This window comes from Calliphora vicina, chromosome 1, assembly GCF_958450345.1.
Source record: "Calliphora vicina chromosome 1, idCalVici1.1, whole genome shotgun sequence".
Classification (NCBI taxonomy): Eukaryota; Metazoa; Arthropoda; class Insecta; order Diptera; family Calliphoridae; genus Calliphora; species Calliphora vicina.
Window position 1 is genome coordinate 119,495,308 of NC_088780.1, and position 12,249 is coordinate 119,507,556.

A 12,249-nucleotide genomic window follows, 5' to 3' on the forward strand; every position below is an offset into this window, starting at 1 on the left:
CCCGGGTGACACTACACTTCTATAAATATATGCGACGAACGAAATTTTAAAAAATTTAAAAAAACTTATAAAAATTTTAAAATGTTTCTATTAAAGTCTATAGAACTCTAAAATTTGTTCAGTGAGTATAAATTTCATTTAAATCGAAAGAAAATTAAAAAAAATATTAAACCAATAAAAACGATGTGGTCACCCGGGTGGGTATTGGTAAAGCGAAGGTTAATAATATATATACTTTGTTGGGTCTCAGATGAATATTTCTCAATGTTACACACGGAATGACAAATTTATATATACCCTAATTCACCACTTATTATGTTTATTTTTACGATGGGAATAAAAAGTGAGTGTCAAAATTTTAAAGTCACTTACATTTTGTTCACTTTATCTAGTATTTATTGGTATTTTTGGGTAAAACCAAATAAGGAAGTATAGTCGGTCAAGTGCGACCATATACGAGTGTGGTTCAATAAATCCTTAACTTTTTGATTTTTCCGGCTCAATACTGAAATGCCAAAACTACTCATGTCAACAGGTATCTGTCAGTTGGCTCCTGTCAAAAGTTTAACAAACTGCGTCATTTAGTTTGTGTTTGACAGCCATTGATAACGGACTACCTCGCGAATTTCGTCAGATAATTAAGCATTTATTCCATTACTCAAATAAAGGCTTGATAAATACTATGGAAACTCTGCACCATCAATTTAAATGGTAAAAAAGTTTCGAAGATGCCTAACGTTCTGGACGCCCAGTTGAGGACTCTACACCCGAAACACGATATGATGTTGGCCGATCAAAGATTGAAAGTATGAGAGATTATGGAAGCCATATGGCTCAGTGGTTTAAATTTTGAATGATGACTCGGGTATGAGAAAGCTTTCCGTAAGATGGCTGCCGCGTTTTCTCAAAATTGGGTGTTGTTTCCATGGCAAAATTCTATTAATAAGGCTACGAAATGCTCTCTCTTCCACCCTATTCTCCGGATTTTGCCCCGAGTGACTATTTCTTGTTTCCAATCCTGAAGAAATGTCTGGACGGAAAGAGCAAAATAACCTTCTTCTGTAATGCTTATTTTCGGTTTCTTTCTTATCAAGGTATATTTATTAACGTGGACTTGTCAAAATGTATGATTATGTTTGACAACATTGTAAAGCTACAAAATTAAAAGTGTTAAAAATATAAAAAAGAAACAAATTATTTTACGAAATACACATGATTTCATTACTTAACATCCCTGTTATGGATATTGGAATATGGATTTAGTATGAACATTTAGTATTTATACTATGCATAATAGAGCAAAAAAAAAAACACTACAAACAAATCTATTCTTAGTTCAAATAATCAAATATGACAACATTTGTTGTTCTGTCAATTGAGAAAGACAGGAAGAGGGGAAAGTGAGGGAGAGTGAGAGGGAGACAACAAAGATCCACATCATCCATCAGTAGTGGGTAAGAGTACAATTGCACGAGTACATTTTTTTATGTTAAAATGTGTATCATTTAAAATGCCAAATGTTTGGATGATGATTGGTAAAAGTAGATTTTGATATTCTGATGTTCTTTTTATATTTCGGCTATTTGGGTCTTTTTAGTATTTGTAGTGTCATAAGATATAGAAAAATATGTTTTATATTCTTATTATTATTTTTTTTTTGTTAGCATAAACATTTGTCACACATTTATTAAATGATTTTCATATTTTTCTTTTAGATTTTTTTTACTTGTCATAAAAGTGATAAAAACCTTATGGAGTGGAAATATTTTTGTCATGATTTTCTACCATCAATTGCAAATAAGCTGATGGCAAAACTAAATTGTTTCTTTATATTCATTTTTCTATAGATTTTTATTTTTAACAACTAATACAATTTATTTACATTGGTAAAGTGTTTATTTAAGTGTATATAAGTGTATTATATGATATATAAAAAAAGTTAAGGTTTTTTTTTTGAATTTTTGCTTAAATTCTATTCTCCTTGACATCTTTTCATGCAGGTCTCTTTGGTACAAAAACGATTGCGATTTCCATTGCAGCCTTTGTAGGCGAATTTACGACAATGTCCCTTGTCGTAGAACCATCTGGTCTCAGTTGTGGTTTGACCTTTACTGTTGCAAGAGTAGCCTTCACTTTTCGCCGAATAACAATTCCATTGATCTGTTGGTTGTAAGTAAAATCAATATAGGAATTAATGAAGTAATTGTGGATGTTTTATTAAATATTAAATTGTGATGTATTGTATTGGAATTTATAAGTTTCATCATAAAAATGGAACAATTGTTTTACTTAGATACTCATTTCCAGCATATGATAGTCAACATTAAATTAATTCAATTAAAATTTCAAATATTTGTTTTCCCACAATTAACTAAAGTCCTTCATTCATAAATGCGCATACAGTTTTTTATTTAATAATTCCTTTCATTATACTTTCTTTGAAAAATTATCAATTCCACTTAAATGTGTTCACTATTTCACTCAAAGCAACCACATTTTAATTTAGTACAACAAAACCTTAATGACACTTCATGTCAATTAAAATGCTGATGCACTTTTAGTCAAAGAACCTTGAAATTGGTGTGAAAATTAATGTGTGTCTGTGTGGGTCGCTGTCCGTGGTTTATCTCACATCATGTGGAAACAAAATAATTTACAAAGAAATAGACAAAAAAATCATAAATATTTTAATGACCACTACTTATGACGGGCTTTACAAAAGTATCAAATAAATATACAAAAAGTTTGAATTGAAAAGTAACTTAACTGTATTTATTTAAGAAAATATGTAATAAAGATTTTGTGTTTATTTGGACCAAATACTCCTAAACTATTAGAAATATGTTATAAATCGGAAAATTTATTATACCCACCATCAAAAAATATGGGTGGCATTCCGTTTATAACACATCGAAATATTTATGGTAGACCCTGGATCCCCATAAGATTCTGAGACGATCTAGCTATGTTCGTTCGCCTGTCTGTCAGTCTGTATGTTGAAAACACGATACACAGTGCTTAGTTTTCGTATAGGCAATGGACAAAAATAGAAGGACTTATTGCAGACGAATAAAAATTAGTAGAATATTACCTTTTGGTAAGATTAAGAAAAAATATAATTCTTAAAAAAATCCGTGCAAGGACACGGGTACCTCCCATATATCCTGAACATATAATTTTGAATAAAATTCACAGTTATACTCCTAACATTTTAAAATTTGGTTATAATCATTTTAATAAAGTTATTGTTGTTGTGAAAATTTTTATTATAATCGCAGCAAGGATTCGGGTGGCAGCCATACATCCTTTTCCTTAAAAAACCTATATACCTAAATAAAATTATTAATTTTCAGAAATTATTGTTCTCTTGTAATATTAGAGGCAAAATTATGAAAATGTTATCGGAAGGATATTCATAATTCCAAGACATCAAGATTTCAATATCCTGTATAACATCTAATTTTTTTAAAAAATTCGTAAAAATCGTTTCTTATTTTGGAACTAATTTGGTTATAATCATTTTAATAAAGTTGTTGTTGTTGTGAATATTTTTATTACAATCGCAGCAAGGATTCGGGTGGCTGCCATACATCCTTTTCCTTAAAAAACCTATAAACCTGAATAAAATTATTAATTTTCAGAAATTATTGTTCTCTTATAATATTAGATTAATTTAGTTATTAACATTTCAATTCTAGCAAGGATTTAAATAAATGCCATATATCCTTTTTTTAAAAAAAAAATATTGAAATATTGTATATATTTTCTAAATTCGGAAGGACGGATCGACGGACATTTTCGAATGTTGATAGCCTTATGGTTCAGCTGTAATATTATAAACTGGATGTTGGATTATACTTTAAGTGTTCCTAATATCAGCAGAAGCTCATATTACTATCTCAACCTAAGGATATGTAGGTTATATTCAATTATTGAGTTACTTACATTTACGGTAAAAATGTATTATTTATGGGTGCCATCAAAAACAATTTTTTTTTAAAGTTCTAGTCAAAACGGACAAATAATAATATCACATTATAATAAATAAAAGATAGGCATTAGATAAAATTAAAGAAAAATTAAAATTGATTAACATGTTTTTTTTTCAAAATTAAATCAAACTTTAAAATTTTTTTTTTTGATTTCAGCAAAAAAACATGCAACATCAAGAACCAAATAAAGACCTATTAACCACATTTTCTATAGTCTTTAAAACATAGTTTATTGGCATCTATTGCCATTTTGCTAAACAATTATATTTTTTGAAGTCATCGTATATGATTTTTTGCAAAACTTTGCCGTCAGGGTGCTCTGGTTAGGTAAATATATTAATTTGAATATATTAAAATATATACGAAACAAAATTTTTTATCATAGTTATTTTTAATGCCAAACTAACCACTTCACTCCACAAAAAAACTTGGAATAGGGTGGTTCTTTCATGTTTTGATTAATTGTTTCTTACTTTTTCTAATAAACTAAGCATGATTAAAGTAAAAATGCAATTGTTTTGATTTTAAACTTATACACAAAAACGCGTGGCTGAAAGAGTTAATCGACTCAGAAAGTGATTATAAGTCGATCGGTATAATTGTCTTCCTATTTGTGGTTCTGTGTAATGCCAAATAACGCTTATGACCTTTTTCACTCAACCATAAAAATTATTCTTGCATAATGAAAAACTATACGAAAAATGTGCTCTTTAATTTAAAATATTTACAAATTACGCACATATTATAAAAAGAAATAAAAATGAAAATAAAACAAAATCCATTTATTTCGCCAGCATCACTCAAAAATTCCAATACAATCCATCATCATCGTACTCATAACAATGAGCTAAAAAATGTTCCTTGTTTTTAAATTGAATAAAACAATAAAAAAGCAAATTGCAAAAACAAAAGAATAATCACAATTTCTTTACACATTGTTCTTTTTATACTTATACATTGTTTACATTCTTTACATAATTTCTTACTCAATTCTTTACACTGCAAAGCGGAATTCGACAAAGCCGATGACGAAGAAGAACATGTAATGGCTGGCACAAACAGCAACAATATAGAGTTGAAAATTAAACAAATTATTAAAAATGTATTCATTATTTTGGTCATTATTTATTTATGACAATGGCTCAGAGTTATTTCTCGTTTCCAGCCGAAGTAGTTGAACACGAGTAAAACGGAAATAAAATTTATACACAATCTCTCAGCTACAATTGAAATATGTCTGTCGGTCTGAGTTAATAAATACGGCGACCGCAATTAAAAGATAATATTTATTTTACTTTTTATTCATTTAAACATTTTATGATTTTAACAACTTTTTTTCTTCTTAAATTTTCAATTATTTGAAGACAACCGGCGAATACAAAAAAAAATATAGCACAAAAACTTTTATATATTTTTGTCGTCTGTTCTCTACGACCAAGTATTCCGTAATGAAATATTAATTTTCAATAACAGTTTTCTTCTGGTATTTTGCATGATTTGTGTTTAAGTTAATTGTGTGACGATGAACAAAAAAAAAAAACAAAACACAAAATAAATAATAAAAGAAAAAATACTTCATAATGATGATTTTCGAGATAATCATTATATACAGTATATAGTGGGATAAACAAATAAATAGTATACAATAAATAAAACTGTATTTATGAACTATAGATAATACTAAGTATTAGGTAGACAAGTCTATATAATTCTATATAGTATATGTTAGGGTATTCGAATTATTCGATTTTTCTCTTGTTCGAATAAAACGAATAATTCGAATAAGAGATTTTTACTTGTTCGAATAATTCGATCACACGTTTAAAATTAATCGAATTATTCAAATAATTTAATTATTTTTAAAAAAGAAAAGAATGAAGTTTTGATGTCGGTTTTTTAATATTTTATTGTTAAAGAAAAACAAAAAAATAGCGTTAAAGATAAAGTTAACAATTAAAGTATTGATAATGTTAAAAAACATTCGAAAACAAAGTCCATTATTAAATTTTCAACAAAAATATTCTGATCAGATTAACTCCCGAACAATATACAAAACAATTGACTAGCAAAACCTTTAGTTTCCGTTTTGGAGCTATGCTTTAAAAAATATGAGCTAGTTGGACATATCCTGAATTCAAATACAATATAAACGTATTAAGAACTTTGTTATGTCGTTCATTAATTCGGGGTTTAAATTGAGTAACTAATTCTTTAGTAAATTAATTATTCACTATTTCTAAATTATTTATAACAAATTGTATTATACATCAAGCTCTATCAACGTTGCCGAATCTTTGCTTAATAAAGTGGTCTTGGGGAATTACACAATAAAGGGAATCAGAGCAAAGTTTGATATCATTGTCAGTGAACGTGGAGTCAGGCAGTGCATGATTGGCGCATTTACAAATACGCAAAAAGTTTACTACCATGTAGACAAAGCTGTTCAACGATGTTTGAAATCATATGTAAGACGCAACAAAACATTAGTTTGCAATATTTGTGTTTATCATTCGATTTATTAAATATTTTGCAACACTTATGTACGCGGTTAATAACATCACTTATATACATATATTTTAAGATCATGGCCTTCATCTATCTCAATGTAATCATTATAAGTGTCATCCTCAATATCACTTTGGACGACCGTTTCAAAATCACATTCTCCATCACATTCTCCATCACATTCAACTCCACTTTAATTTAAGTTAATATTTTTATTATTAATTGCGATTCTTCTAATATTTCGCCAGCTAAATAACAAATATTTTATTCCGTACCTTTTATTTTCATTGGTTCAAGTCCTAAGTTAAAAATTTTGAAAGATTTGTTTTTAAAATTGTAACATGCAGTAATATTTATAAATTTATAGATGGAGCTATCGGAACACTCATCTACAGTGATCGAAAGTCCCATTGTCTTTAGTTATTTGTCGAATTTCAGAAACAATACAATTTTTTTGAGTCATTATTACTTATTTAAATTTGAAATTATGAAAAATTTTAAGCGATTTAATAAATTTAAATATATTTGAACATTTATTCGTTTTATTCGATTATTCTACATAAAATTGTACGAATTATTCGTTATTCGTAAATGGCCATTTTTAAATTGTTCGAATAATTATTCGTAAGAAATTATTCGATTTATCAAACGATCATTAGTCGAATGAATACCCTAATATGTACATTAGAGTATCTCTTATAAACCAAATTTTTTTTAGGGAATTTTGGAACGGATACCCTCTATTTTTGTATATATATAAAACTATAGTTAAATATGAAATTTTGTCTTTCTATCATGATTGCAACCCGTGCCGACTTGCGATTAAGTTTTGAGGTGCATTTACAAGGCAAAAAATGCAATTTTTTCAGTTTTTGTAAAAATTTTGCTATTAAGTAATTACTTTTGCAAGTCAATTTAAAAGAATCAAAATGTACGTACACATTTTGTTAGAATGAGATATAAAACACAAAAATTGGCTAAAAAATGTTAAAGTTATTAAAAATTCGCCAGGCCATTAATGTGTCTCAGGCCACTAGAACAAGAAATGTAGGAACAAAATTAACATATTTTGAGAAATATTAAAATAAAAGCTCATTTTTACTTAAAATGTATCCATATTTACTTGTATATGAGTTTTGTCTTAGTAAGAAACCGTTAACCTATTCGCAGGTATGACCAAAAAAATTTAAGGCAGTTTTAAAACTCCATTTTCAAATTTTTAAAAATTTTGTTAAATAAATTTTAGAATTTTTTATTCATCAAATATGGATTTATTGACAACATAATGGGAAATAAAAACGAAAAAAAAATATGTGAATACCTCCTAAAGTCTTTCCGTACCTGCGATATAAATTTTGCGATTTTCGAGAAAAACTATTTTTTTTGCCATATTTGCCCAATTTCCTTACCGTGTATACTAGCGGAAATAATTTTCTGCCTCCGGTTTCTTGTTGAATTTTTCAAAAATTTAATTAAAAATGACAATAGAGCATGACAACCAAGTTTATTCTAGGAAACTGTATTTATTTGTAAAAATAGATATCAATTATAATTACATACACATAAAAGTATTTATAGACCACAATACTGAGTATTAACACTTTTCAAATTTAAAATGTTATTGAAATCATTCGGTATTTCAAGAAATCGTTTCGAAAAAACATTTATTGTTTACACGATAGTATTACAAATATATTATTTCTCTGTTGATTGATATTTTTCAGCAAACTTTATTTTTATATTATATTTTGTTGACATTTTTTTTGCTTTATTTGTATTTATAAATACACACCCGATAGATATGAAAAAAAAGTTTTTGAATTGTTTTAAACAAATTTTGAATACCGACCATAAATCAAAAAAATCATTCGTATTTTTTGAAAATCTAATACAAATTTCGTTAAAAGATGAAATTGTATTATGATACTTGAGTTTTTGACAAATATTAAACTCAGTATTGCCGCCTATAAAAATACCTTAACATATTAAATATTTAGAGAAAAAAGTATTACAAACATGTTTACAGAAGTGAAGGATTATCAAAATAATAATGAAGTGTTCATTTAGTGACAAAATTCTATCAAATTTTGGTATTGATTTTCTCGATTCTATCAGAGCTTTGATGAATCTTTCTCTTCTTGTTTTGTTGTACAAAGTTGATGTCTTTACCGCTTGAGTATGACGGGGGGTGATATAGCTCAATTCCTCCGTTTTGTCCTTCTCCAATAAACAGAAGAAGGTTTTTTCATCTACAGATTTTAATATATGTAGGTGATTCATTAATATTTTCATCCAATTTCAAAAGGTCAAGTATGACGTAGCATTAAAATTATCTTTGGATTTGGTTGTATTACACTTAATTTCAATAGCATTCTCCAGTGAAAAGGAAACTTGAATTCAAGTCGAACATTACAGTGTTAATACAGTTCAATTCCAGCCTTGAATTACAATGAAATTCAAGTAGGAATTAAAATTGAATTCAAGCTCTGAAATACAGTTTAATTCAATCTTTTAATTAATGTATAATTCATGTCGAAATAGTAATTGAATTCAAGCATTAATCTGTTATTATTTTGATTACTTTTATTTTTTAAGAAATATTAAAAACTTTTAAGTTATAACAAACAAAAGGTCAGTTAATAATTAGTTAATAATGAATGTCAAATAACTTATATAAATAAATTTGATCTTAATTTATGATAGGAGCAAATATATTGAAAAAAATTAATTTTAACTTCGTAGATTCGTTCTTGAAAGCTTGTTTATTAATATTTATCCAGGAATCTGTTCATTTTTGACTATTTGTGAGCGCTAGATGAATATATTGCATTCTGTGTGATGACGAAACAATTTGTTATTAATTTGATATTGCTATTACCATTTTACTCACTGTTTTATTTTGACAGAAGACTTGCTTATTTATTGTTTGTGCTGCTGTGCAGTTTTTTGTACATTGATTTTAAATATTTCAAATTTTTTTTTTACAAAATTGATTAATATTTATTATTTGTTTGACAAAAAACAAAAATATGTTCAAACATTTTATAGCTTGAAAAGTACTTGAAAAAGGGCCTGAAATTCAGGTTGAATTCCAATTAAATTTCCAATACTTGAATTTCAATTTATTGGGTGCTTATTGGGTAGTATCTAAAGAATTTCTTATTAAAAATGTTTACACGTAATTTATATAACCTTAATTATTTAATTTTCGAAATTTTATTTTATATTATATTGTTGTAATTATGCTTTCAAAAATAGGGTGAATGGTGAAAGTGAGATCAGGAATAGCCATGATTATTTCTCATAAAAAAGTATTAATAATGTGATGTAAAAAATTTACTATTTCTAAAAATTCAATCGCGATCCGGATACAGTAAAACTTAAAATAATGCAATCAAATTTAAGATACATATTTTTACACATTTTTATCGCTGAGCCTTTCAAAAATTTTAGAAAAAAAAATTTTGTCCCACCCTAACAGTTAATCACATTATTCGCCGTGACGTATGAGTGATTAATAGTTTTTATTGCAATAATGATTAAGTATACGTCACCACAATATTATTTAACATAAATGCGAGTACATACATATGATTAAAATAATTAATTTCAATTAATCTTTTGCAAATAGTAATTTTCACAACCAGACATCAATGAAAGGCTAGAAAAGGGATCCAAACTATTTATAAAAAAAACTCTCAATATTATTGAATTGCCAGTGACAAACTCAATATAAATTTTTTATACATTTTATTATTTGCGTATAAATAACAGCATTATTAAAGTTCATCATTATAAATGTCAATAACACAACAAATTGATCATACAAAGAAAAAAATGTATACCAAAATCCCCAAAAAAGGGCAAAGTTAATAAAAAAAAGGGAATGTGAAACAATTGAATAAATATAAAACAATTAATTTTAATGAAACATCATAGCATCATCAGCACGCTGTTTTATTTTTATTGTGTGTAATAAGTGTCAATTGTTTGCTAAATTTAAATTAATTTACGAACAAAAGAAAATTATAAATAAACGTTACCAGAAAACGTTGTGTGACAATGCAAAAAATTCCTTTCTATTTATTTATTTTCTTTTTTCTTTTAAATTTGTCATATCGGGTTGTTTGTTTATATAGTTGTGTTATATAGAAAAGGGTGCTGGTAATATTTCTCCACTGACCGACCCTTCTTTTTGTTATGATTTAATAAAAAAGCAAATTAAATATCATTGTTTTAAATGAAAATGAAATTAAAATTATTTTGCTTTTTATTTTATTTCAACATTTTTTTTCGTTTTTTTTGCGTGCGTGAATAAATAATGAATGAATAAGGGTGCAAATATAAAATAAAATAACTGAATGAATGACTAAATGACTGTTTATGGCAATTTTCAGTTGTCATTAATTTTAATTTAAGTGCATTGTTTGTGATTTAATTTCTGCTGTGAAATAATTGGATAATTAAACAAAATTCTCACAAATTCATACAATTGTATGTATAATATTAAGTATGGTAGGATTTGGGTTACGATTTGCATAATTGATAAAATCTATAATTCATGCGAGCAGACCAGACGAATGGGGAATTAATGATTCTGTTATAATATGAACTGTGGGACAGTATCGATATATTAAAAAAAACATAATATTCCATCATGACAACGCTCGGCCACATGTTGGGAAGTCTTGTCTCTCCCGCTTTATAGTGCAGGCCGTGCTCCGTCCGACGACTAATTGTTTCGATATATGCAAAACGCTCTATCTTTACTTTGTAACAGATAAATGTAAGTACTTTTTTTTCGAAAAAAAATACTTTTTAATTTTTTTTAATTTAATGCTCTTCAGCGGCACTTCTATTTCTAATTAAAGAAGCAAAGCAAAACTTCCCGCGTATGACGATTCGTTGGTACAAAATTCAACAAAAAAAAAACTATGCTGTTTATGACTTATAAGTATAAATAAAACAAAAACCGCGTTCAAAAGATACACCATATATTATAAATCCCGCATTAAAATTTACCCATCACATAAATTTACCTAAAAAGTAACTTGACATTAATTTTAAATCCATATCTACGGGTAAAAATTACCAAATATTTTTACTCCGTAAGTAAATAATCACTGAAAGATGTTGTTACGAAATTGTACTTGAATTCAAATATAACGATTTTAAGGACTGATTTAAAAGTAACATAATGCTTTCAAGTAACAGCTGTAATAGCAAACTGTAACATATCTGTGGGCATTATTAAATAAAAGCTTTCAGTTGATTTGATCGTAAGTTGGCAACGCTGTATTCGACTTCGAATATTCAGTTAAAGAACATTGTAGAAAGTACACCACAGATGGCGTATGTATTAGTAAGATCTAGAATATTCGAATTTTGACAGTTAAAGAACAATCTAGAGTGCAGATGGCAGTGTTATAAATAGTGTCAGAGGTTGCAGTCGTGAGTGAGTTTATCAGATACGCTATTTGAATAAACATCAACTGAGTGCCTTAAAGTGTGCTATATTTTTCAAGTGAATTCGTATACATTATAAAGTGTCTGCATTTCTGAGAATTTATAAACGTGTATAAAAAACATTGAGTGGCTATTTAATTCTGTTGTTGTACATTTTAAATAAATGAAGAGTTGTTACAATTTTCAAACTACTAAACGGCTTTTATTTGCAATCAAAAGTATCCGGTTTATTTAAAGGAAATAAACCAGCGTTTTGAAAAGGTTAAAACGTAACAATATGTATTTG

At 27.3% G+C, this 12,249-nt stretch overlaps 1 protein-coding gene across 1 annotated transcript; it reads right to left on the reverse strand.

Annotated features, from left to right (window-relative positions):
* Positions 1-1,819: 1,819 nt before the first annotated feature.
* On the reverse strand, positions 1,820-5,425 carry LOC135956297 (kunitz-type serine protease inhibitor BmKTT-2). The gene is made up of 2 exons (XM_065506744.1): positions 4,979-5,425; positions 1,820-2,160 (listed from the first exon to the last, which is right to left on the reverse strand). Exons 1-2 carry the CDS (start codon positions 5,112-5,114, stop codon positions 1,973-1,975), a joined length of 324 nt encoding a protein of 107 aa, XP_065362816.1. The 5' UTR covers positions 5,115-5,425; the 3' UTR covers positions 1,820-1,972.
* Between the last annotated feature and the right edge of the window lie 6,824 nt (positions 5,426-12,249).